Source organism: Corvus hawaiiensis, chromosome 4 (assembly GCF_020740725.1).
Source record: "Corvus hawaiiensis isolate bCorHaw1 chromosome 4, bCorHaw1.pri.cur, whole genome shotgun sequence".
In the NCBI taxonomy this organism is placed as follows: Eukaryota; Metazoa; Chordata; class Aves; order Passeriformes; family Corvidae; genus Corvus; species Corvus hawaiiensis.
The window spans coordinates 51,243,063-51,269,914 of record NC_063216.1 but is presented as its reverse complement, the minus strand read 5'-3'; the positions used below and the strand labels follow the sequence as shown (position 1 = coordinate 51,269,914).

The 26,852-nt window shown below is 37.5% G+C and overlaps 1 protein-coding gene across 1 annotated transcript in view; it reads left to right on the top strand.

The window, feature by feature from the left end:
* Positions 1–26,852, top strand: part of CNTN1 (contactin 1) — a 228,126-nt gene that overhangs the window by 176,569 nt on the left and 24,705 nt on the right. The window contains exons 14-19 of the mRNA XM_048300378.1: positions 1,507–1,682; positions 12,712–12,832; positions 15,963–16,121; positions 19,366–19,515; positions 22,954–23,024; positions 26,292–26,526. Of these exons, the coding sequence (XP_048156335.1) occupies positions 1,507–1,682; positions 12,712–12,832; positions 15,963–16,121; positions 19,366–19,515; positions 22,954–23,024; positions 26,292–26,526 (912 nt within the window). The remainder of the gene's footprint in view (positions 1–1,506; positions 1,683–12,711; positions 12,833–15,962; positions 16,122–19,365; positions 19,516–22,953; positions 23,025–26,291; positions 26,527–26,852) is intronic.

Genomic DNA, 26,852 nt, shown 5'->3' with positions numbered 1-26,852 from the left:
AAACCAATATGTTTGTAAACCTTATAAACTAGTATAAAGAAATTTTAAATTTTGTAAAATTCTGCTCTGATTCATCTAAAAATGAACACCAAGAGTATAAGACATCACAGCAGAAACAGAAAGGTCAGTTGACTTATTTCAAAATCATTTTCACGTTGTGGGCAATGCTGAAGGTTGATGAAGAATGCATTGAAAGTGGCATTCCCAAGCACATTGTGTGGCCCATAAAACGTCTCAGACATTGCACATGACTATAGGAAATTAAAAAGTTAAATCTGAAGCTGACAGACGCTGCAAACTCTGATGGTTTTTCCCAATTGCTTTCGTTCCCTGCCACTGGTCCACTCTTTCAGCAACTTTTTAGACAGGTATTGGTACTGAGCATACCAGCACCACCACACTGGAATGGAGCAAGTATCCTATGCATGAGTCCATATGTAAGGCCCTGGAGACCAGATGTTAACAGGCTGCTCCAATACACTGTGAGATGCTCCATATTGCAAAAGGCAGTAGTTGTGCCATCCTTGTAGTCTCAGTATTAAGCAGGTTTTAGATTACTAAAGTAGGATCTGGGAAAAGGTTTCTTTCTGAGGCAGATTGACAAAATACTGGGCTTACTGAGGTTATTTTCTTTTTCTGTGTGTGATGGAATGGAGTGTGCTCCTTGGAGCAAGCTCAAGCCTAGGTTTTAACTAGTGGCAATAACTTTTCTTATGGCTGTTGTCTTCCCACTTTTGATACCCTACTACCACTCTCATATTGGTGGGACAGATATTACGTCATGGCATAAGGAAGATATTCTGTTACTTTTTGTTTTATGATAATAATTGTAAGAAAAGGAACAAGTCTCACTGATCCAGTGAGCCCCTTCCAGAACAGTTGCTAATTTGCCATGAGTTTGATGTATGTGTCAAGAGCTCAAGCAAGTGTCATGAGATGTCTGCTTTCTTTTTTGTTCCTGTAATAATAAGAGACATTGCTGGGGTATGTACAGCTTTCTTCCTTTCCTTGTATTGTTTTCTCTTCTTTTTCACATGTAGCTATTTGCACAATTTGTTATGCATCTATTATATCAGTAGATAAATTAAGATCTCAATCCCTACAATGCTGTAATGGAAATCGGACTCAGCCTAACCAAGTAGAACTTTTCATTCATTAAAGAGACAAGTTTTAAAACATAGGAAATATTATAATTGAAACAAGAAACGCAGCACAAGTCATGTAAGATTCATCATGTGTCTTCTTTCTACTTGAGATACAGTCAATGAATAAAAATACTTGTGATTCAGAGATTTAAACAGCTAAACAGAAGTCAGGAATTTCAGTTGTAAAATGTTTTCTTTGTTCCTTTCAGTTTGGTCCTTTGAAATGTAGTTGTATGAATAACATGTAAACTAGAGTTTGAGAGAGTGGTTTAATGTATGATCAAATAGTTATGAAGCCGAGTTTGTATTTGAATAAACATTTATTTATTGGAGTTTTCCATGTTTGCCATTAACTTCACAGAAGCTACAAGGATTACTTTAGCTCCGTTGAATGTTGATGTCACCGTTGGAGAGAATGCTACCATGCAATGCATTGCATCCCATGATCCCACATTAGACCTGACATTTATTTGGTCTCTAAATGGCTTTGTAATAGATTTTGAGAAAGAACATGAACATTATGAAAGGAATGTTATGGTAAGATACTATAGATCATTCTTTAATACATGAAAGCCTAGTTTTCTTTGTTGTGAATAGTTGTCTTTTCTGTGTTGGTTTGGGTCCAGTAGGCCAAGAACATAAAATAGAATTACAATTCAGACACCTTCCAGACACATAGGCACTTGCAGGCAGATACCTGAAATCAGGTATCTAAATTGATGTAAGTATTTTGGTACCTCGGATAAATCCCACTCTGATTATTAGTGAAAATAGCTGTTAAGTAGGTAGCCTGATTGTAAACAGGGTGCAAATTACCTCCAAAAAGTGTGCATATGCATTTACTTTTACTTACCCATGTTTTTCTCATCAACATTTCTGGAATTTGGCACAAAACTTGGCCAGATGGTGGGTAGGAGTCAAACAGTCTGTAAACACTGAGGAAGAACAGTTTATGTGAAGGCTAAACAAGTTAATACAAAGACACTCATTTTAGCATATAAAAAACCCGTAGCTCTTTGGTATTTGCAAGTATGGTTATGTTTTTAGAGTCTTCTATCAGTTTTATTCAAAATTAATGTCTCTATTAGAAATCCTTTCTTGTTATGTCTAATCACATGCTGATTTGCCTAATATTCGGCAACCTCCAAGTGGTTGCCTACTTGTGTAAATATTTATTCTGTTATTCTGGGTTTAAATTACATGAAAATCCTCAAATTTAAATCCCTGGGAGGGTTTTTATGTGCTCCCAAGAGAAACTGTGGCTATGGAGAGAAAAGGTTGCTAATGGTAGGTGTAGTGTCTGGGAACACCAGGGACCGTGTTTATTTTCAGCTCTGTGTTCAAAATGATGTACCAGTACCTCCTGAAAAGTCCTTCTCCTAGGCTGGCAGTATTATCTGATTTTCCACGGACCAAGAGATTACTTTTTTTGCTTTCAGTATCTGTTTATCTCCATGTGAAAAGATGTTTAAAGTGTAACTATTTTAGTCTGATTTGGAACAAACCAGCCCTTTGAAGATTCAAGAGTTGCCTCGACCTGCTCATTTGCTGAGTTGTAAGACATAGTTAAGAAGACACACTGCTCTCTTTCCGTGAGAGAACATGTCCTTGTCCAACAAGCCAGTGGAAGTATGCTAAGATCAGCTCATAAACATTGAAACCCAAAGACATACACCCCTTTCTGCAATAAATCTCCTGAAAGTGTATGTCCACTCTCAGTAGCAGGGTAGTAAGTAGTCTGCAGTGTATTTTGTGTTGCCTCAGGAATTAAAAAATACGTAGTTCTTCTCCAGTACACTGGCATCTTTCAAAACATTTCCTGCAGGTGACTGTTAAGTCACACTTTTGATAAGTTTATATTTACACTCTGGTAGTAATCAATGCATAGGAATGCCTTGAAAAAGCTTTAATTGCCTCCTAATTGCATTAGTTTGTCCTTCGATAAAGATTGGAATGAGTCTGAGCATCAGTCAAAATAAGAGCTTAAAGAGTAAAGCTCCACTAAACTTACTCCTTGTAAAAGAGCAAATAAAATCACTCTGTGTCAGATTTTATTTAGTTGATTGCTTTTAGCTACCTAACAGATGTCACACAAGGAAATTTGTTCCATAAAACAGGAAAACAGACTGAAAGTGTTGATGAATCTGTTATTTAGGTGTGGAGGAAGGTAAAAATGGCTTTATCAGAAGAGTTTGTAATGCAAGAGAAGGGAACCTGAACTTCCTCCATCTGTGGGTCATCTGTTGAATATGCTGAACAAAAATTTTTTTTTATAATTGATATATACTTTTGAGGTTTCCTCTAAACAATGAAAATAGAAGGAAATCAGATTTTTTTTCTTTTAGGATAAATTAATTCTGAAATTTAATCCTGATTTTAGAGCATTTTCTACAAAGCACTTCAAGTTGGCAAATATGGAACCAAATAAGGCCTTCAGAAAATGTGTAATTCTCTTAGAAGATTGACACTATTTAGTTCCCAACCACCTGTTTCACCTTCCAGATAGCCAGTGGTCCTGGACTCCTGATCTCAAATTCTGATTATCTCCACAATATTTTAGACCTTTTATTGAAATGCTTAATTTCAAAACCAAATTACCCTAACTTTCCTAGGCTACCTTGGTCCCTAAAAAATTTCTGTGGTCTTCAGAGGGAGAGAAAGAGGTGCTTCTCTTCATGTGGGTGTTGAATCTTGTGCTGTAATACTTCCTTTTTCAATAGATTGTACGGATGGATACTCCACAGGATTCAGAAGAAGCTGAAGAACTCCTAATTCACTTAGACTTTTAAAACTAAATAGTTCAGATCTAAATATAATTTAATTTGCTTGTCCGTGTATAACCCCTGAAGGATATCCTTCTTCCTGAAGAATCTTTCTTGGTTTGTTGTGTTCCTTTTGCATTTGATCTGTCAGTACTGGTAGAAATTATTTTAGCAGAGGCATCTTCTTGTTTTGCATTCCTAAACCTTAATTCTGGGCTTACAAATGCAAAGCAAGTGCAAATAATCTTTGTTACTCTTCCACAGGCAGCTTGGTCTTTATCCAGGACAGAGGGGACAGTAGGATTGCATTTGAAGTCTTCATTTGTAGGTATTAGGTGGTTCAGTGCGTAAATAATAACAAATACAGATTTTTTAACAAATTCAGCAAATCCAATGCAAAGGTTTATGTAGGATATAATTAAGAGGAATATGCACTTTCTGTATTTCTGTTCTATTCCTTTGTTATTGTATTATTGCATTAAGGGCAAGGAAAGGGATTTTCTCCTGCCAGTTTCCCTCTCCCTGGCAGTTCTGAGCTGAAGTCACTGGGTGGCAGGTTTGCTCAGGATTTCTTGGATGTAAAGGGTGAGCTGGTTTACATTTGACAGCAGCAGCCCGAACTGCTGGGCTTGAAACGTCCTGCTACCCAGCCCTACACAAACACAAAAGAAAAAGATATTCCACTGTGAATATTAAGATTACTGGATATATGAAGCATGTGCTCTGTGCTATAATTTCCTGTTGATGAAGGATCCCCATCTGTCCCTCAGATAATATCACTATTAATTTATGTGACTATGCAGATCAAGTTGCTGAAACTTGATAGAGCCACAGTATTTCAGTTCTCAAAATAATACTATTATTATTGTCATATAGACATAATGAAATGCTAATTAAATTCATGTAAACACCTGCATAATTCTTCTTTCTTTAAATGCAAGCTTTGGTATCTCTGTCATTGCTGAAGGCAAAGCTAATTTGCATTACATTAGTACTAAAATTAATTTCTCAAAAGGACATTTGTCAGTTCTGTTTTCATTTCCTGTGACAACAGTATGTAAAATGGAAAAAAAGAAAAAAAATAAAAGAATTGGTTAACTTCCAAAGACTCAAATGGAATCTTCAGAATCTTACTATTAAATTGATTACTTTTAACTTTATGTGTGGTTGTTCCTCTGATTGTTTGATTGAGGAACTATACATCATCACATCTTTTCAAGTCCCAAAAAGATACAGCTCTTCAAGTAATTTGGAAAACTAATGTCTGTTCATTTGTTACTTATAGATCTGCTTTTTGTCATGTATTTTTAAAGATTGAAAAGATTACTTTTAAGATATTTATATAAAAAAATACATACAGTATCCAAATAATAATATTTCATTAATTTCATTACCAAAAAAAATATTTTTTTTAATGTACTTTTGAGCCCTACTAGTCCATTTGTATGGATAGTCAGGAAAAGGAATTCCATAATTTAACTGGTTCAGGTCAAAACTTGAATATAGACTTAGGAAGAGTCCAAATTTAAGTTGTAGTTGTCTTAGTGACATAATGACACAAATACATTTTAAAATGCTTTCCATACCAGCAGTATTTCTGTTTGCTACATTATTTATTAGTTGTCTTAAGTGATATCAGTGAACCTGAAACCCTGATGTTTTTTTCACCATTTTATCTTTAATAAGTTGAATTGAATTGCTGTACAAGTGTTCAGGAACTTGACCTGCTTGCAAATAGCTTTCTTCTTTAAGTATTCAAAGAAAGAGTAAGTGATGATGGAAAGATACAGTAAGGCCAGGTGATGAATTTTGTCATAGAGACAACTGACTTGTTACCCCCTCATATGAAGAGGGCATTTTTCAAGCTGATGCTGGCACACCTCTGTGTCATGATTGCCACAGAGCAGGAATTAAGACCTGCTGAATCCACACTGACTCTGAGGTGTGGATTCTGACTTTGCAGTGTTCTCCCCAGTGTTCATAGGTACATGGCACAAAGGCAGACACATTCAGCATAGAACTTGCAGGACCTATAGCTCAGGCTCAATTCAGCTTTGAAGTAGCTTCTGAATCCGAGGTGTCTGTGCATAACCAGCTCTGTATCCCTGCAGCTATCATGTGGTTAACCTGCAGTAATGTAGACTTCTCTGAATACTCAAAAGCTTGCTTTTTCCTTATGCAAATATTATTCCTCTTACTTTATCTCTCTTTGAAGTACAGAAAGCTTCACAGTCTTCTAGGATGACACTCATAATATTCTGAACATACACAGCCAGACAGGTACTTTTCATTTAAGTACAACACACATGGAAGGGCCTGTTTTGTTGTTTAACTATTAAAGGTGGTTAGTCCAGATGCCAAAATTCACACTACAGATTTCTGAAAGAGGTGAGGTGAATTCTAGGTTGGAGTCAGTGTTTGCCGAAACACTTTGTTTGTTTCTTCTCCAAAACTGATGGTTTTGTAAACAACAAAGAACAAGTTGAACTATAAAAATCAGATTAGAGGAGTAGGGATTTATGCCTGCCTGGTTTTTGTAAAGTATTTTGTAAAGTATTTTAAATTGCAGTTCATTGGCTGGGCATGGATAGACAAAGTTATTCTACTGCATGTTCCTGCTTCAGTAGATTGCTTTGGAGACACTTAATTTTATTGTGTAAATCTGTCTTTGAACCCAAACTATTCAATGATTCTATGATTCCACTGTTTTCTGCAGCAGAAAATATACAGGGATTTTAATTTTTATTTTTCTTCGCTGCTTTCCCTGGTAATCCTCCTTGCAGAGTGTGTAGTCTAGCTCCTGCTGTAGACCAGGAAATTAATGGAAAGTTCAAGAGAACTGAAGAATTGGGGTGAAGTGTTTAGAAAGAATTATAGAATCATAGAATAGTTTAGGACGGAAAAGACATTGAGTCTAACTGTTAACCCAGCACTGTGAATTCCACCTCTAAACCATGTCTCTAAGTGCCACATCTACACATCTAAATACCTCCAGGGTTGGTGATTCAACCACTTCCCAGGATAGCCTGTTCCAATGCCCAACAACCCTTTCCAGGACAAATTTTCCCCTTGTTATTTGGGAGAAGAGACCAACCCCCATCTCACTACTTTAGGTAGTTGTAAAGAGTAATAAGGTCCCCACTCAGCCTCTTCTCCGGGCTGAACACCCCCAGTTCCCTCAACTGCTCCTCATCATGCTTGTGCTCCAGACCCTTCACCAGCCTTTGTTGCCCTTCTCTGGGCTCACTCCAGCACCTCAATGTCATTCTTGCTGTGAGGGTCTCAAAACTGAACACAGTTCTTAAAGTGCCTCCTCACCAGTGCTGAGTACAGAATGACAATCACTGCCCTGGTCCTGCTGGCCACACTTTGCAGATACAAACCAGGATGCCATTGATCTTCTTGGCCACCTGGGCACACATTGGCTCATGTTCAGCTGCTGTCAACCAGCACCCCCAGGTCCTTTTCCACCAGGCTGCTTTCCAGCCACTCTTCCCCCAGCCTGTAGCACTGCTTGAGGTTGTTGTGACGCAGGTGCAGGACCTGGAACTTGGCCTTGCTGACCCTCATAAAATTGGCCTTGGCCCATCGATCCAACCTGTCCAAATCCCTTTGCAGGGCCTTCTTACCCTCCAGCAGATCAACACTACTGCCCAACTTGGTGTCATCTGCAAACTCACTGAGGATGCACTTGATCCCCTCATTCAGATTGTCAATGAAAATATTAAACAGGACTGGCCCCAGTTACTGAGCCCTGGGGAACCCCTGCCGGTGCCTAGCTGCCAGCTGCATGTAACTCCATTCACCACCACTCTCTGGCCATCCAGCCAGTTTTTCACCCAGCAAACAGTCCACCCACCCAAGCCATAGGAAACCAGTTTCTCCAAGATAATGTTGTGGGAAATGGTGTCAAAGGCTTTACTAAAGTCCAGTAGACAACATCCACAGCCTTTCCCTCACCCACTAAACAGGTCACCTTGTTGTTGAAATCAGGTTGGTCAAAATAGGAAAGCTCAGTTGCACACTGATTAAGAAGAAGAGGTTATTTATGGACTAGAACAAAGCCAGAGTTGTAGTGAGCTCATTTAGTACAGTTTTTGAATGTAGTAAGGTGGCAGGTGATAGCTGATGAAGCATGACCAACCAAATCAACTGCTTACTGGTTTTTTTAATGAAAGAGCGTTCCAGGACTCTCTCAAGGTACCTGAGACAGTATTGAGACATACTTGAGTGTATTGAGACATACACTGCTTTCAGTGCCTTGATGTATTAGGGAAGTGCTTTAGACATGAGTGAGCTGAAAGTCACATATTTTGGCTAGGTTTGGAGTAATATTTAGAGGCAATGGCCTAATAGTAACCTAGTGAGCATGGAATGAGATGGATGGAGTCAGTGGTTAAGGGCAAGGAGGGGAAGGAAAGCAGAAGATACAGTGCTGAGGGTAAAACCAACAAGCACTTTTCTCTGACAGAAGCCTTTGAGGAAACTTACTCTACTTATGGCACAAAAATTGTAGTTAGTTTAGAAGATGAAGATCTGCCAACTTCTGTGCTAGAATTAAAAAATACTCTGCAAAAGCAGTTGACTATACCATTTATGTGCTTGTGAGACTTACCAGGCTACCAAAATTCATGTACCATCCCTAGTTAGGTAGCAGGAGCTGAGAAAGCCAGGTATGAACACTGCTCAGAGAAATGTAGTTTGCAGTGTATTGTGAAGTTTGTCATCAGCCATAAACTTGTGAGCCATGAGCATAAGTGAGCAAGTACCTAGGCTTTTTCTGCTGTTGTAAATGAAATAACAAGGCCCATTACCACAGGGATGCTGGTACAAAGCACAGTGTCCTCAGGAATTCTCAGTGGTATGCTGAATGGAGAAGAATAATATATTTGTTGGAAATACTTCCCAGTCCACATCTCAAGTGTAGAATTAACACTGTATATCCTTTACATATAAATATAGCTCACAGAAGGAAAAGATTCTTTAGTGGGAATGACTGTCATCATTACCCTGCTGAGTTTTTTATTTATCTGTAACTATGGCTTATAAAACAAAACAAGGTCTCAGGTGAATAGGATTAAGACAATAGAGTTGCACTGGTGGTGTCCCCGTGTTATCTCTGGTGACAATATCAGGAAAACATCTATAATCACATTTACATTAACTTTCCTCAACAGCTGTTGGATTGTCTGTTCTGGTTGTAGCAACCACACACCCAATTATCTACTGGCAGGATCAAACCAATTCACATGAACTCATTTAGATTTAGGTACAGGTAGTAGAAAAAGATTTTAAAAATTATTTCTAGCTTTGGACAAACTGATCTCCTCACCAAGAATCCCATCTCTTCCAGATTACTTCTTATTGATTCTCTTACCATTTTACCTCTACTGTGTATTAAACAATGCTGAAGCTCAGATGTCTAATTTTAGAACCTGAATTAAAAAAAACCACTCTGTCTCTGCTTACTAGGTTCTTCTACTTCTGCCAAGTTAGCTTTTTTATTACAAAGGGCTTATAAGTCTTACATTAACAGAAGTTCCTTTATTGGCTCTGAGGGCCCAACAAAAGTGGATAGATAGCACTTTCAATCAAAATACTCGATTCCTGTAAATGATATTTAATTGCGCAGGACACATTCTGATGGCTTTTGGCAATTTAGTGCACTGGCAAAGTTGATGGTCAGAAAAAACAGTGACTATCAGAAATAGGTCATAGAATTCTATTTTTGACATCACTATTAAATCATAAATATAGGGCTTATAGGATGAAAGTATTTGCTTGAAACTTGGTAAGTACTGAGTGGTGAACCACAGATACCCTTGGAACATCCGTGAGTATTGCTATCACTATTTCCAGTCTGTGATTCAGTCTTCTCTGAGTTAAGGAAGGCATTTTTAAACGTAGCCAAGCTGAGGTTTTTGAATGAAAACATACAGTACATTCATATCTAATTTGTGGACAGAATTCGCTGATGTCTGCACTCTTTATTTGCTTGGTAAGCTCTTCTTTTACCACCAAGAACTTTGGCTTCTTCTGAGGTATGGAAAGCCTCATTACCAACTGCATAAAACCTTGCTCCAGGAGAGCTTCTGAAGCAACAAGGTACAACACCATATCTATAGGTTGATGATTTTTAAAATTATGTTACTTTTTTCCATCTGTTTTTCATAATTTAGGTTATAAAACCAAGTTCCCATAAGGGAAATTATTGTTTGGGCAAGTATATGGGCACATCATTAATAAATACAATAAAGTATTTTAATTAAAGTGCTAACATAGAAATTAATGAGTACTAGTCCTATTAAGAATTTGTGATCATTTGTTATTAAATTAATAATATTATTATGAGAATTCTGTTCTGTTTCTAAACCTTATTGCTTTGCCCAGCATTTGCTTATGTTTATTTGCAGATAAAAATGCAAGCAATGATCAGAGAGTCACAGGCACTGTGGTTCTTTCTAGGATGACATTTAGTGTTAATGAACAAAGGATTTATACACAGCAGTCAAATAGGGATCTGTTTGTCCTTTCTAATAAAACCAAAACCAATAAGAGCAGAATTAAAAAAAAAAAACCAAACCACACACACTGTAGGGCTCACATGTGATTAGCCAGGCAGCCAGACAGTGTTCACTTATGCAGTAATTCCAGCAGATTTTCAAAGGATGCTGTCTGTGACAGGTCTCATTGGAGTTCTCATGAATAAACTGGGGAGGCATGAGCACAGGAATGACACTACCCCAGACTCACCTCATCTCTGTAGGCTTCATGCACTTTGACAAATTAAATTAAAAGCCATGTCATATTAGCCTTGAGTGAAAAGTGTGAATATATTTATACACATGGACATAGTTTAATACTAACTAAGAGAGAAATGATCTAGTACATATCAAGAATATTGAATTGTTCACTGATTCAGCTGATGTTTGATCCTTGCTAACAGCACTTGTGTCACTCAAAATGAGAGAAGGTACAGTGTAACCTGCCATTCTTGCTGACCCTGTAAGGCAGTGAGCTGAAGTATTGCTAGCCAGAATCAAGCACTTTCTTTCATGTGTGCTTGATTCTTCTTTTATCCAATTATTTATTTACCACAGTAATTTCTTAAATATGTGTATTCTTATGTCAGACCAAAAAAATTTGGTCTTAAACAGATTTCAGTTTGTGCTGAAATTTTATGCCAGCAGAAGTTGAAGCTGGCAACCAAAATCCTCACTGGAGTATGGAAAGTAAAAGGGTAGTGTTATCTGGGTATTTTTCTCTCCCCTAAATATAGACTATAAACTCTCATTCTAGTTTCAGAGCACTTGGAAAAGATTTAACCTTACTTTTTTCCCCATCCTTTTCGATCAGGAACCAGAAACTGGATGGCATAGCTTTATTTCATTTCTTCTGAATGTCTAAATGCAGACACAGCCCATAATATTCGAGATTGTCTTGAAGGTCTTTTTTGTTCCCCAGAATCTGCAATAATGGTAGCACTACACTTCTTACACCTAAATATTTTTGCAGTTTCTTTTTGTACATACCATTTTGCAACTTTTGTTCCTGCATGTAAAGGTCTATGGATTGCAGTAAGTTATCCCAATGTTTGATTTTGGGGTTTTTTTCAGTTATATTTTTGAAAAATTTTCAGTGAATTAGGAAATCTGAATGTTGCCCTTATTGATATAGTGTGGTATAAATCCATCTGTTAATTTTTTGTAGCACTTTTACTCCCATGGAAGTTCAGATGTATTTTGGAAGGAACATTTTTTTTTTTTTTGTGAAATCCCTTTAAGACTAGCATATGTATAACTCATTGATTTAGCCTAGTAATCTTTTTCTGTAATAAAATGCAGGATGGATAAACAAAATATTTCAAGTGTGTTATTTTCTAACACTTAAGTCTTCACATAAAATGTGTTTTTCATTAAGAATAGCTGTGGTGCACATAGTGGTCTCTGTTCTACTCGTTGTTTTACGGGTGCACATCTGGTTACTCAGAAGTGTCATAGGACAAAAACACTGTATTCTGTTTGCCTCTCTGTACAGCCAGAGGTAGCCAGTGGACCACACAGCCATCTGAAAACATGGTTGTGTACTTCCCAATAGTCTGGCATTGGTGAAGAGTGTTAAGGGCGGATTAGGGTCTGGGATGATGAGTATATGAGCCTTGTTCCTTGTTGCTAAATTTCTTCCCTGGGAGTCCTGCTGTTTGCCAATGAGCAGTTAGAGCTGAGCCAGGGGACAAGCATGTCCAGCCTGACAGGGGCCTCAGCAGCAACGGTGGGCAGAGGAGTACAGGGCAGGTCTTGGTGCATCTTTGTTTAGGCTGTGCTTGTAGCCTCTCTGAGATAAAAACTCAGGTACTGCTTTAGGATTAAAAAGGAAGAGCCAAACAGCATCTGCTCTGTTAGTAGGACTCCATGACATGCTATCATGCCAATGTGCTTAAAAAAAGCAAGTAATGTTGCAGAAAAATCATCTGACTGTGGTTTATGAACAAAATCTTGACTCAATTTAATGTTCAGATACGGGCTTCAAAAAGTAAGAGGGAGATGTCGACTTGTTAATAATCATTTACTAAGGTGTCTGGTTTTTTCATGCCCAGTAAAGAACTGCAGATCCTCAGGAAACAAGGGACATTTTCAACAGCTATCCTATAAATCAGATGTATGTTTGAGGGTGATCCCTTCTCAAAGTAAGCACTTTTTAGAAATAGCAACCACTGTAAATCATTTGGGAGAGATGTGTAGACAGGTATCATGTACCTGCACAGGGGTGTTCGCCACTTTCACCAAGTGTTGTTTTTGTGACAGATTAAATCCAATGGGGAGCTGCTGATTAAAAATGTTCAGCTGCGGCACGCGGGGAGGTACATGTGCACTGCTCAGACAATTGTGGACAACTCCTCAGCTTCAGCTGACCTTGTGGTAAGAGGTAAGGTTCTCCAGGAAATACGGAAACGGGGCTGGTTTTCACCCAGACAAGACACCAAGACAGGAGTGTTTCTGATTGTTTAGGGTATGTGATTTCTCATGAACAGATGGCAGAAATTAAAATGAGAAGTGCATAAACATGCAGTCATAAAAGTCTACTCAGGGTACTGATTCTGTTGCAGACATTTAGATGTCTAACTGACCATATGTTTTCCTGAAAAGCAATAAGGATTTTTTGATTATGGGTATTTTCTGTATGTTAAAGCAATTTTTACATAGTTTAATTTGGTGTCCATTATTAAAAATAGATTTCAAGGATCATTTCAATGTATCCACTGGATACATTTCTAAGTCACTTCTCATTTTTCATAAAGCTGCATGGATTAAATTATTGTGTATAATATTGGGCTACATTAAAAGGATTTTGAGTTTTCAAATTACAGAAACCAAGACATCTGGGGTTAAGTTTATCACTCAGTTTTTATCTGATTCATGTCTGTTAAGTGTTACTGCAGTCTCAAAATGCTGTTCTTGCTCATAACAGTATGTATCCTACAAATCTGTTACAATGTGAAGTTTTGATAGCATGAGTTAATGTACTTTGGGCATTTTGCTCTCTTTTATGCCTGTGGGCATAACACATTCTGAAGTGCTGATGATTTGTTTTGCTGACAATTCAAAGCAGATATAACTTGTACTTTGAGTTGCCTTGCTGTTGTGTTTTGCCCAACATTCGAGTTACACCATAGAGCTGTGAAGCAGCTGAAGTATAGCTAGTGTTGTGGTTCTGAACTTCTGGCATCTGAGGTTGTTGTGCAGTTGAGTATTTCTGCATTTAATTTTTGCTGGGTATTAACAGCCCATGAAATGTCATCAGTTTTGGATAAAATGTCAAAGCAAATATGGCAAGTGATGAAACTACAGAATACATCTGCAAAGTAAAAGAGTAGGATCTGTTCATATGCCTCAGTATTATGTAAGCAATTCCTTTTAAAAATTAAAAGAGAGACAAGGTGCTTTATCAAGCTTCTGATTCCCCTTTCCAACCCAGTCATTGCTCAGAGATTGTGTTGTAGAAGAAATTAGCATTCATTTTATTCTCAAAATTTGGATTTTAATACAATGAACACAGTTCTGCTTACAGCTGCTTTTTTTGTCAGTGTAAGACTCAGCATCTTACCAGGCCAAGAGTAAATATCTTACAAAAAATGACAAAGGTGGGATTGTAGTTTCACTGCATTGGTAAGGAGGAGGCAAGAGCAGAGCATGAAAACAAAGAGATGTGTTCCAGAGCATCTCATCAGTGGAGTGGTAAAGGATAGCTACTGTCACTGCAGGCACATGAAGATGGTTTGTCTGTCCACAAAACAATGTAACAGTTCATATGGATTGTTCTGTGTGATCTTGTTTAAATTGCTAGCGATGTTAGTACACTGAAGACTCTGCAGCCCCTGCATGCACCTACAGACCTTACTGGCCCTGTGTTGCCCTCCCTGGGGCTGTGTTAGAGATGTGCCTGCTTCCAGCTCTGTCTCTGGCCCTGCCTCCTGGATGTGCTTCAAGCCTGTGCTGTGGGTAGCTGCCTCCTGGGTGGACTGCTTGGATATACACAGCAGTTTGTCACCTGGATGCACCCAGTTCACTGCCCATGGGGGCATACCTGGGACTGCCATATCAGCACCTGGCTCTGCCCACTATATTTGGACCCAGTGGAACCATGGCCCATTGCTGAAAGAGCTACCAACCTTGGGGTTAGTTGTAGGTCCTGTATCAGCTTTCCTATGGAGCCTTCTCCTTTTCCTTTGGCCCTTGGTTTCCCTGAGACATGCCGTTTTCAGAAGCTGATGGTGAGGTGAGAAGCTGTAAGAGGTATCATTTGAAGAAAGAAGGAAAGTTATTGGGACTGATAAACCTTTCCATACCTTCCAGCCAGAGGGCTTCTGAAGTGAACAGTCTTGCAGGAGAATGGGTCTCTCATCAGACCTTACCTACCTGTGTCCTTAGAGCTGTGATAGCAAATATGCATGTTACCAGGGTGGAGAGTTGACCAACAGCCCTCATCTTAAAAATCAGCTCTTAACAACAACTTCTACTTTGTGCATGCTCTGTGAAGAGTAAGAAGCTGTTTCCACGTGCAGTGAGGTATTTAGTCCTTACCTTGAAAGGAGGTCCAAGGGATGAAATTGCTTGCTTGTTGGAAGGATATATTCATTGAAGCCAAGAAACAACACACAGTAGTATAAGCTTTTGATTCAGTTAATTTCATTTGAGTCCTTTTGCTCAGCGGTATGGAGAAAATAAAGAGCTCAAGAGCTGAAGATACATTTGGCACACTCTGTATTTAAATCTGACATAGAAATCTAATTCCATTCTTTTTTGTTGTTTTTGTTGTGATTTTTTGTGGTTTCTCTGTAAATAGTGCAGGAAATATGTTATGGTATTCTTGGGGTTTTTTTAATATTCTCTGGGCCTTGTTCAATCAGATTGTTGGACAATTATCTGAATCATGTTGGCATATTACTATCTCTGAATGTTGAAGCAGAAAATGTCTCAATAGTTCTAATGCATTGTATCTGTTTTTACACAACAGTTAATACATATCAGATAACTTTGTATCATATAAAACAGAAGCATAATAACAAAACCAGAACTTTGTAGGAACTTTGAGTCTGATGAGGGCTTTACCACATTGAGCTAATATGAAGGCCAAGAAAAATGGGAAGAGATCTATAGAATTCTCTTTTACGATACTATTTTTCTCCAAAATAAGTTACAAGGTTTTCCATATAACTTCCACTCAGGGCCTATACAGCACAAGCAGAAGTGTAGGTTAAAGGTGGGCCCCCAATAAGGTCATTATTAGGTGGAATTTGAGAAGGAAAATTTTGTGGTTTTTTTCTGAGTTCAATTTTGCTTTGTAAAATGAGCAGCGACAGTTTCAAAGTAGCATCTTTTCATTTAAGAATATCTCAATATTGATTAGGCAAGAATCATGGAAGTTTTATTTGGTTGTTATTAAATGCAAGAGCAGCTGTCCTTTGAATCACTCTGTAGAGTATTAAAAGTTGATGAACTTTAATTTTCAGCATATTTAATTTGTTAATTGAACCCTCTTTTTTTTTTTTTCCCAGGTCCTCCAGGCCCTCCTGGAGGTATAAGAGTAGAAGAAATTAGAGACACTGCTGTAGCACTTACCTGGAGTCGTGGAACAGACAATCATAGTCCTATTTCTAAATACACTATCCAGTCAAAAACCTTTCTGTCTGAAGAGTGGAAAGATGCCAAAACAGGTAAGAGTAATGCCAGAAGTAATAAAGACAGTAAGTTTTAAAGTATGATTGTTAGAAAGTTTGACTAATCAGAAAATAATCACAATAAAAGGAAACCAGGGATGCTATTAATGTCTGCTGCAGGTTTACTGTCTTGTCAGTGTGTTTTCAACAGTTTTGTCACCAGCATTTGGAGGGTCTGAACTGAATATTAAGAAATACAGAAAAGAGCAGGCCAGAGTTGCTACCTGGTTTTTTTGCCTCTTTCCTTGTTACGTAAAACATTCAACATCAACTACTGGAATCATAAAAATTTATTTGCAGGTTAATTTAGATAACAAGTGGGTGTCTTCATTTCTGTATTTGTTATGGAGAAAGCTGATTAAAGTTGTCTGCTTTTTCCTAGAAGCAGACTAAGTTCCAGTTGCATTAAAACTGGCACCCCTAGAGAAAACATAGCTAAGATTATCCTTCTAACCACTGGATGTCATCATTGTGCCACAAAATTGCAGTTTAAGAGGCACCTACCTGAGTACAGGACATGCTAATATAATTTTTTTTCAGTATTTAACATAAAAGCATAAATTCTAAAATATTTTTAAGCTACCAGTATCTCTGAAAGCTTTATGAAGGCTAGATTGTCACAAGCTATACAGAATTTTCCTATTGATATGTTTCATTATCCCACCCTTATGAATTACAACTTAAGTGTTTTCCTGTGGAATTAAGATATCCCATACTCAGCATTTCTAAATTCTAAGAACATTAATGGTTTCAGTGATTGTCTTCTATTTAAGTTGTCACTTGAAACTACAGATGTATAAGAAATAGACTGACATATTGAGCTGAAAATCTGTTACATTTTTTAGAGTAAAAAGTTAGAAATACTAGGCCATCTGCCTTAAATGATATTTTTCTTTCAGACTATGTAGTATATGTAGTTCTATTGGATATAATTGTCTTCATCAGTCAGCACTGATATTTTTTATGTCAAAGTAGCTTGGAAGATAAACCCAGAAGGTTCCCCAGCCCCTTCTTACCTCTTATATCTTGTTTAATGGCTTCTGTAGAATAGATTTCTTTGAGCTTAAAAAAAAAAAAATTAATGTAGAAATTAGAACTGTTCAAATAACTCATTATTTGCTTCAGTAACAATAGCTGCAGGAGGGAGGATCCTGTTAGTCTCTGCTTTTTTCAGGATAAATTATATTTTATTTCCTATTCATCCTTTAGTTTTCCATTTAAAAAAATAAGGAAATGTGAAGAATTTCAGGCAGCAACTGATACTGTTTTGTGCTGTGTGTTACTGGAACTGGAAATGGAGGTGTAAGAGTTAACATAAGTGTTGGTTTCAGATTTTCACTGATTCAGAGCAGAGACTTGAAACCACCCCTCTCACTTCTCAGGAAGATTCCCTACTTGCAGTGTTGTAGGCATGATGGGATGAACTTCTCTGCATCTCTGAAGTTCTCTGCTTCTCAGAATTATTGAGATAGTCTTTGAGACATGCAGTCAGACTTTGAATCTTACCCTAAAGAATGCTGAGTGGGATTCACATCTTGGGTGGGACAGGGAGGAATCTAGATTGTTGAATTTCTTTTTAAAGACACTGGCACAAAAGATATACATTATTAATTTCTGAGAAGTTGAAAGTAACTATTCTGGTGTTTTCAAAATCGTTACTTTTTCATTTGAGCCACACTGAGGAATTTTGATAAATAAATGATTCCCTCAAAAGAGGTAAAATCACCATACTAACCATCACTGGCGCCACTGCAATCTTTTACTTAATTGCTGAGCTGCTCCCATTTTGACTCAGTGTTAACTTTTGTATGAATGATACATGATGAACAGTCCAAATTGATCTGTCATCAAATGTTTAGGCTATCAGTTAATGCTGCTAATTTTCAATGTGTGAAAAAAGAAAATATATTTTGGCATTGCGTTTTGGAAATATTGTTATTATTATTACTACTAGCATTATTCCCCCAACCAAATCATTCATCTCGGGTTTCATAATACTGAGTGTGTTTTGTGAAAGAAGTGTATTCTACTAATCTACAGTATGGAAATGGGTTATGTAATAAGTTGTTTACATTTATGTTGGTCTTTCCAATTAAGGGGGTCAGATTCTCATCGTGCCAAGTATTCACAATCGTTCTTGGAATCTGTGGGACAGCAAAATTAAATTAAGAGATCAGATGTAGCCCAGGAGGACATTGAAGGAATGTCAAGTTTATATCACAGCTTGGATGACATGGGAGGTTTGCAGTAGCTCTACTGACTAGACAGAAAAATAATTTGAGTAAGGATGAGGGAGGGTGGTGGGCAGGTAGAAAGAAAACTGGAAAGTGTGTTTCTTTCTCCTTCAGGACCTCACTTTGGAATGAAAAATTTAATGATCATTAGGAAGGGGGCAGTTGTGTCATTATCTAGTGCTTACACTGGTTGTTAGAACTGGTTGTTGCCTGTTTTTTTTGCAGGCATTGCGTTTTTATTTTAATTCCAAATCATCTGCCTTTCCAGTGCAGAATATCTCAGTTCTCATCTTCCTCTGAAAACAATACTTTTACTTTGACAAACAACTCTTGTTTGTATATAAATGAAAATCCTCTGTCTTTCCATAGCTGCAGACAGCTACAGAAACAACCCCTATTGTCTGTGAATTGCAGTCAGTCATGAGTTACTCATTTTATTTATGATGAAAATGCTCATCCTTATGACAATAACAAGTCTTTTCACAGGAATTACAAGAACACTTACCTTTCTTGATCAGAACCAGATAGCAAGTTGTAACACATTCACTAATTAGGAGCACCAAATTAGGACCACATTTTATAAACCACTCTTAATCAATTGATTGAACCCTACATGTCTAGCCATTGCCTATCTGTATAATGAATTTTTATTTTACTGTTTCTGCGTTGCAGATTTCTCACTGCATTTGTCTGTAGATAAAATGAAATTCTACAGCTACCATATGTAATTAGTAAGGAAATCTTGTAACTACATGTACTAGTTCACACCCAGTTAAGACTTAAAAGTGTATGAGGGTTTATCCAGGATAGTGTCATAGCTTCCACATTCCCAGTCACTGCTGTGAGTACTCCTTGTAAAATGTGGTATTCCTAATGTACAACATCAGGTTTCCTGTAGTTGTCTATGTGTGGTTGAAGAATAGTGCAAGTTCTGTTGCAACCAACCACACTGTTGCGGACCTAAGTGTGAAAATTCTGTTTTCTGAAGCATTTAATCTTTTTTGTAGACCCATCAGATATTGAAGGAAATATGGAATCTGCTACAGTGATCGATTTAATTCCATGGATGGAATATGAATTCCGGATAATAGCAACAAACACTCTGGGGACAGGAGAACCTAGTATGCCATCACAGAGGATTAGAACTGAAGGCGCTCGTACGTAAACAGAAATGTCAAGTTTTTGTCATGTGTTTCTTAATTTTTACATTTTTATTCACCAATTTGGTAATTTTAGGTTTTATTTTTAAAAAAGCATCTTATAAATTCTTATCTTATCTTTAAAAAAGCATCCAAGTGCAGAGAATATATTTTCAGCCACCCCCTACTACAGATTGTGGTACGCAAGTACCAAACTATCAAGATGTGATAGCATCAAAGCAGACAGAAAAGAAATGGTTGTGATATGGCAAATTTGTCTGCTTTGTTGAAACAGAATCATACTGTATCTTTCAGAGATCCCCCACTGTATCTGTCAGTCAGGCTGTGTGTGTATGAGCGCATGCACGTTTGGGACCGTGGTTCAGGACTTATGAAAAAACATGCATGTATTTAAGAAGGAAAATGTCCATTTGCCATTTGTTTGCATTCTAACTAAAGAATACATGACAAGATGTGTGTTCTACTGGATAATACTAATTTTCTGTGATTGAAGGTTTGGTCTGGTGTCTTCTTACTTCAAGTCACATATGGGACATTATCCAACACAACGTACTCTCTTATCAGTCTGGTTATTCAGAGTTAATAGCTCAGAGCATATTTAAGGATATTCTTTAGGCTCAGGTACATCCTTTTTAAAATGAATTCTCCAAAATGAGGAATTAGATGTTACTATTCCAGATAATATATTCTGGTTTGACTGTACAGAGGAGATAATATCAGTGTTCTAGGGGGTAATGTATCACTGCACAAAGTGTGTATCCAGCAAGGCCTGTGTACCCCACAGTAGCACCCACTTGCAATCTAGATTTTTTTACAATTGTTTCCCATAGCTTGAGATTTGAAACTAAAAATGAAAAACCAGAGGTAAAAATTAACTTTTGCGATTACACCTGCTAGGTCATAACTTTGATTAGATAGTATTTTCAAAATAAAATGTATTTGCATTGTAAATTTCAAAACATTCATTAAAGAAAAATTTGGTCCATTAAAACTTTGTTGCTTGGGGAGAAAGAAAAGAAATTGGTTAAATTATTTTGGATAGGGAAGGAAAAGCCACAGAACTTTAATACTAAAGTAAAAGATAATCACTGCCTAGAAAATTGACTACTAGCATCATATGTTTATGACTCAAGAGCTGCATTTGAAGGCCAAGAATCTACAGAAAAAATCTACACATGCTTCTTTGAATGCCTGGTGCACAATAGACATTTTTAAAATGTTAGAAAAGACACAGATAAAGAGAGAAATAATGCTAACAGGTGGAATAGGGGTAGCGTCCTGCAGTTTGCAGTGTGCCACATTCATGGCATTTCTTGTAGCCTTCCCAGAAATGGCATGCTTTCCAGTTTTGTAGCAGAATGTACCTCTTTTGCAAGAAGTAGTCTATTAGTCTGTTGTCTGATTCCCCAGGCACAGCACCATGCTCTGGCAGACTGTGAGACAATTTTTGGCAAACCATGCAAAATGTTAATGGAGTCTTCTGAGGCATCAGTCACCACTTCATGCCATGCCAAAATAGGGTATAAATAATTTACAGTTTACAGATTAACTTCTGCCCCCAAGTGTGTTTTCTGCCAGGAGCTGGAATTTGTTATAAACAACAGTAGAATTTGGGTTGCACTGTCAGTGTCAAGGGTGCTACAGAAGCAGTATGCACAACTGCGTGTGCATTTTCATGTAATTCTGAAAAAGGTGAATAACAAGCAACAAGCCACGTCCACATATTGTAGTTATTATTGCTAACATTTTTTCTGTGTTAAACAGCAACAAACAGGGCTGTGTCTTTGTTGTACTATGTGGGTGACAAAGAATGTCTGTTACACTTAAAAGTTGTCAGTGTCTTTTTCAATTTTGAAGTCTCTCTTCTGGTAGATAACTAAATTCAATAACTTATTAGCATGCTAAGACTGTGTGCAATGTTTTTTATTTTTAATGAAACAGCTTGCTTCATCAGTAACATTTCACAGTGATTTCTTGAAATTCAATGGATCAAGGTCTGATTTTATGTATTTTAGCTTCTGGGTGCATAAGAGGAATTGTCTAAGTATAGTTGTCTAAATTAGTTACCTGGTCTTAACAGACAGAGAAGCCTGGGTTTAATGGTTGGGAGAATGAGGAAGATTCTTTTGGAAAGAGTGACTTGTTAGACTTAAAACAGTCGGGTGTTTTCTGTTCTTTGGCAGTCTATCTTCTTTGACTACTTAGGCGTTCTAGCAATCCTCTGCTTCTAACTTAGCTCTAAAGCTGTATACTTACACAGTGTGACTACAAGGTCGATTAACAAACCTCAGCTTTCTCTCAAATTGTCATATGTATGTTTAGTCTTGATCTCCACTAATTTATTTTCAGAAAGGCCAGAAATAAATAATGCAAACCATGCACTGAATGCTGATTTCAATTTCAAATTTATTTTTACATATTTTTATCCTGTCTGAAAACATTTGTTCTACTCTGTGTTTCTCCTCAGCTGACCCTCAGAAAAGGCCTCAGCAAACATCTTACTTACATAGTGCAAGAGCACTATGACTTTCACTGATTAGTGGAGAAAAGGCCTGATCTATCAGAATTTTTTTATGCGAAGAACACAGTTTGGGTAGGGCATGTAGCTAATACATGCACATCTGAGGCATACTAAATGCCCTGTAGGGAGTCTGTCATGTCCTAAGTTTTCAGTGGTACTTGCTGTGACAGTATTGAGTGACAGCAAATAAATACACAAACACCACAGAGGATAGCAATAGAACCATTGCGCTCAGTGCAGAGAGACTGAGGGAAATGACAATATAGGAATGATTTATAATGGAGTCCTTGAAAGTATCCAGCTTTACCACCCAGCTGTGCACCAATGATAGATCAGCAGATCATATTTCATTACACAGGAGATATCAGTGTAAAATGCAATTAATAAATTATAAAGTGCTGTGCCAGTTTTGCTTAGATACATCTACCCATCCTGAACATGATAATTAAGAAGACATGTGCCACTAGTCTAGAATACAGTTAGTCTGCCAGTGCTTCAAAGATAGACCCATGGGTTTAACACTACACATGGCAGGTAAATCCATTGACGTAGGTGGAACTGGTCACAGTGTGTTAGGGTAATTACACATGCAAGTCCACAGTGCTTGAGCCCTTGGCATACCAACGTCTGAGAAAGCACAAGAACAATACACAGTGTGCTTCTCTTAAGACTTACGAGAAATTTTCCATTCCTGAATATTCAATTAAATATTTGTAGATAATACAGGGAGAAAGAGGAATGATTGCTAGCTATGGTTACAGCTGGCATGTTTCCTGAAGCAGTAGCTATACATTAGTCTTGGCAGATTGCACACCATCATTATTTTAGTAGTGTGTGCCACATGTGCTCATTGGCCTTGCAGCTGTCTGCTGCATACTTTGTAGTAATTTTTCATGTCTCTTCTGTTTCACTAGCTCCTAATGTGGCTCCTTCTGATGTTGGAGGAGGGGGTGGAAGCAATCGAGAGCTGACAATAACATGGATGGTACGTATTGCACATGCAAGATGGCATGAAACCTGTACTATCTTATATCTAATCTTGCTCCTCCTGAAACCTGTGGATAGTTTGTCTCTGGGTCTTGTGAGAACAGGATTTGTATATAATATATAGGTTTTCAGAATTTTCTCATTAAAAAATACATGAAAAGGAATGAGGAAGAGAGTACCTTAGGGGTTTATGTGTTGGACATTTCTAAAATATCATCTAAAACATTCTAAAACTAAGAGATTGAAACACATAATGACCATTATAATGCATTGAAAAAAGTAGTCTTCATTCTGCTATTGAAACAATGGTTTTGAAAACTTACCTATACTGTGGATATAGGTAAAGCAGGAAAGGAAAAGAGACACCAAGGTAAGAGGAAAGCAAAACCCAGCACGAGACGATAAGGATTTATAAACAAAGTTGTATAGGCAAAAGTAGCATGGAAGAGAGAATTGAAATCTGCTGCAGGGTATTTGGGGAAGCTAGGGAGAAGAAATAAAAAAAAAAGATTGTTGGATTCATGTCAGATCCTATCAGTATCCGGGAAAAACAGAGTCATAGCAGCATTACCTCTGGCAAAGAAAGATGGTTATGTTATACTTGAAAAAATTACCAAGTTTGTTTTCTATTGACCTCTCTGTTCACTGTCATAAGGCTATGAGATACATAAGGCACATTATCCTGTTTGTGTCTTTTGGGGAATAGTTGTTTCAAATGTAGCAGCTGAATTATCTCTAGGAAGAGTGCTTTTTCTTGTGGGAAGTAATGTAAAGATGTCATAATTCCAACAGCGTATATTGTTGTATAGGGATTCTCCTTATGAATATGCAGATTTTAATCCATGTGCATATTTCCTTCTTTTTGTACTTAGGATTGATCATATATCTGTGAAAGTTCTCAAGTATGATGCAGAAATAGCCAGCCATATCTTTGAGCTACCAGATTTGGGCTTTCCTGGGTGGGTTTTGTTTTGGGGTTTGGGGTTTTTTTTGTTTTTTAATTCAGTACAAAATATTTATTCAGTCTTCCTAAGTCTTTTAGCAGTGAAGAAAAGATTTATAAGTTTCTGAAAAAGAAGGTCCACAGTTCTGTCACAATATATTGAAAAGGTTGTATCTTAGCTCCCCTAATAATAGGTTAGGAAGTAGATGTGTCCTAATTGGCTTAATTCTGGTCTCTTGTTTTTGAAGAGCAAAAGAACACATGCAATGGATAGGTACAGAAGACCTAGATTATTTTACTTCACAAGCTTTTCTTATAAAAATTTCAACAAATTACAGAGCTACTTCTTGCATTGCATGTAAAGACTGGTACTCATGGCATTTCCACTATAGTGGTAACTTGGCTGTGACCAAACTAAACAAAGAAAATATAACCAGGAGAATAGTGACTAATGCAAGATCAGAAGTACAAGACCACTTTAGTATTTCCTGTACACTCAGGTAGATTTATATTCTCATTATTTCTCTTACCTAATGTCATGCTTTTCACATCTGTTCTGAGTAGCTCCTTTAGTCAGACAAATTAAGCATGGCTTCAAGTATTTATTTCCCAAGAATGTCCTATGCTTTATCTAGCATGGGGTTTTGAATAGAGGCTGTAGATTCACGGAGTCTGTCTGACAGACAACAATATATCTATCTGTAAGGCTAAGATAAAAATGTATATTGATTCCCCCAGATGTGCTGACATTTGCATATGCTACTCAAAATACTCCTTAATTAAGAAGAGAAGAAAAAAATGTATGGCAGATTCACATGTTGCTGCCAACCCTTTCTCAGCTTTTGCTATGATTCATAAGCCCAGGTTGAATGAGACAGCCAGAGATGCAATCAAAGCTCTTCTAAGTCTTGTTTTGAAAGAACTGAGAAGGAGAGGTAGGAGTGGCATGCCCATTTTTCCTCATTTTTCCCCATTTGTCTTTCCCTCTCCCATTTTCTTTTTCAAAGTTTTTAGTGGATACTACAAACTATTCAGCTACTTATACCTACTTATTATGTGCAGCCATTGGAGGGAAAGCTGCTTTTAATACTTTATATAAGACCTTTCAGAATATAATTTTTAAGCACCAGTCCTGGCTTTCTAAAGTTTGCTCTGGCTGACAATCGTTCTGAGACTAGGGCCTCATCCAGGCTGCTTACTTTGGCATATGAGATAGAATTCTGGTTTATTTTAAGCAGCTAGTTACAGTGATAGATTCAGAAGATGAGGCACATCAAATTTTCTTAAAACCTTGCTCAGAATATCTTCACACATGTTGGCTGAAGTGCTGCAGTAGTGGACAAACACCTAAGGAGAATAATTACTCTCTGTTTCACTGCTCCAAGACCTTTGCCTCAAGAAAAGCTATTTCATCTCTGTGAGGTGATACAGGAAGCTTATTTTCAAAGGATGCTTCTGGTCAACCTCATGATGCACAGATGAATGATGTGATTTTGGCTGGTTGGGTGCAGTGTCTAACAGTTGTGGTAAAAGCTCCATGGACTGAGAAGGGATCACTGAATGTAGGGCTTTGGTAAAAGAAGAAAAATTCATTATGGCAGATTACCTCCCTAATTTCATATTTTCCAGTATTCCTAGGTATAGGAAATTAGCTATCGTTTTAAGAAATATTTTGGATAGGTACCTTTAATGCTGGTACTGAAAGTGGGAGTCATTTCAGGGAATGATTTACCAGTTAGAAGCTAGGTAGTCTAAATCAACAACTAGATCCCCTCCATCATCAGTGAAAAGTGGTAGGATGAGTCTTTCTTTGAAAGTGTCCATCTTTCTTCATCAGCTGTGCCAATTGCCTAGGTGACAAACTTTCAGTAAATTAATATGATTTGGGCCAGCCACACAGATTTTCTCTTTTGCAGGAGTATCTACCTCCACACATGTACATGGACCCATACACTGGCATAGTATGTCTGTTACATATCGCTATGCTCCATTCCTTAAGTCATTTTTTTTAGCTACAGCTGTTTTAGTACAAAATTATTCTTGGTTTCTTTCTGTGGGAGGTAACATGATGTGTGTTGCACTGAGTTCAGATGAGGAGAAAGATCTTAAAACACTTTCCTAGCAAATATGCTAATACTACAGATCTAAGAGAGCCTATTTTTAAAGGGTGTGGGAGCAAGCCATTGAAGGAAACCAGGAAAAAATGGAGGTTTAGTTCAGTGTTTTTATAATGTACATATCAGTGCTTTCTGTGTTATTTATATTTCATTCTAGACTTAGCTGTTTAGCAAAAACTAGTATTTTATTTTTTTGTCTCTACAGCCTTTGTCAAGAGAATACCACTATGGCAATAACTTTGGTTATATAGTGGCCTTCAAGCCATTTGGTGAGAAAGAATGGAGAAGAGTTACGGTTACTAATCCTGAAATTGGCCGATATGTCCACAAGGATGAATCAATGCCCCCTTCAACTCAGTATCAAGTAAAAGTGAAGGCTTTTAACAACAAAGGGGATGGACCATTTAGTCTCACTGCTGTCATTTATTCAGCACAAGATGGTGAGTAAATGTTCCAAATAAGTTTTACACTGAGGGGCCAGATCAGCACTACCAACATCAGTAGGACCTGGTCCTTGACACTGATTTGTATAGGAGAATACATCTTCAGCAGGGAAGGTGTGCATTCCTCACACGATACACTTGTTCTGAATAGCCAACTTCCACTTTCTGCTTTCTGTGTGATGCAGAGCACTTGGCTGTAATTGCTGTCAGTGAGCAATACACAGCAGCGTGCAAGATTCTTCACACAGCTTGTTAAAAGATTTAAGAATATAGAAAAAGAATTTCTTATGTTCATAGTGGTTGCCTAAAACATTTACATCTTT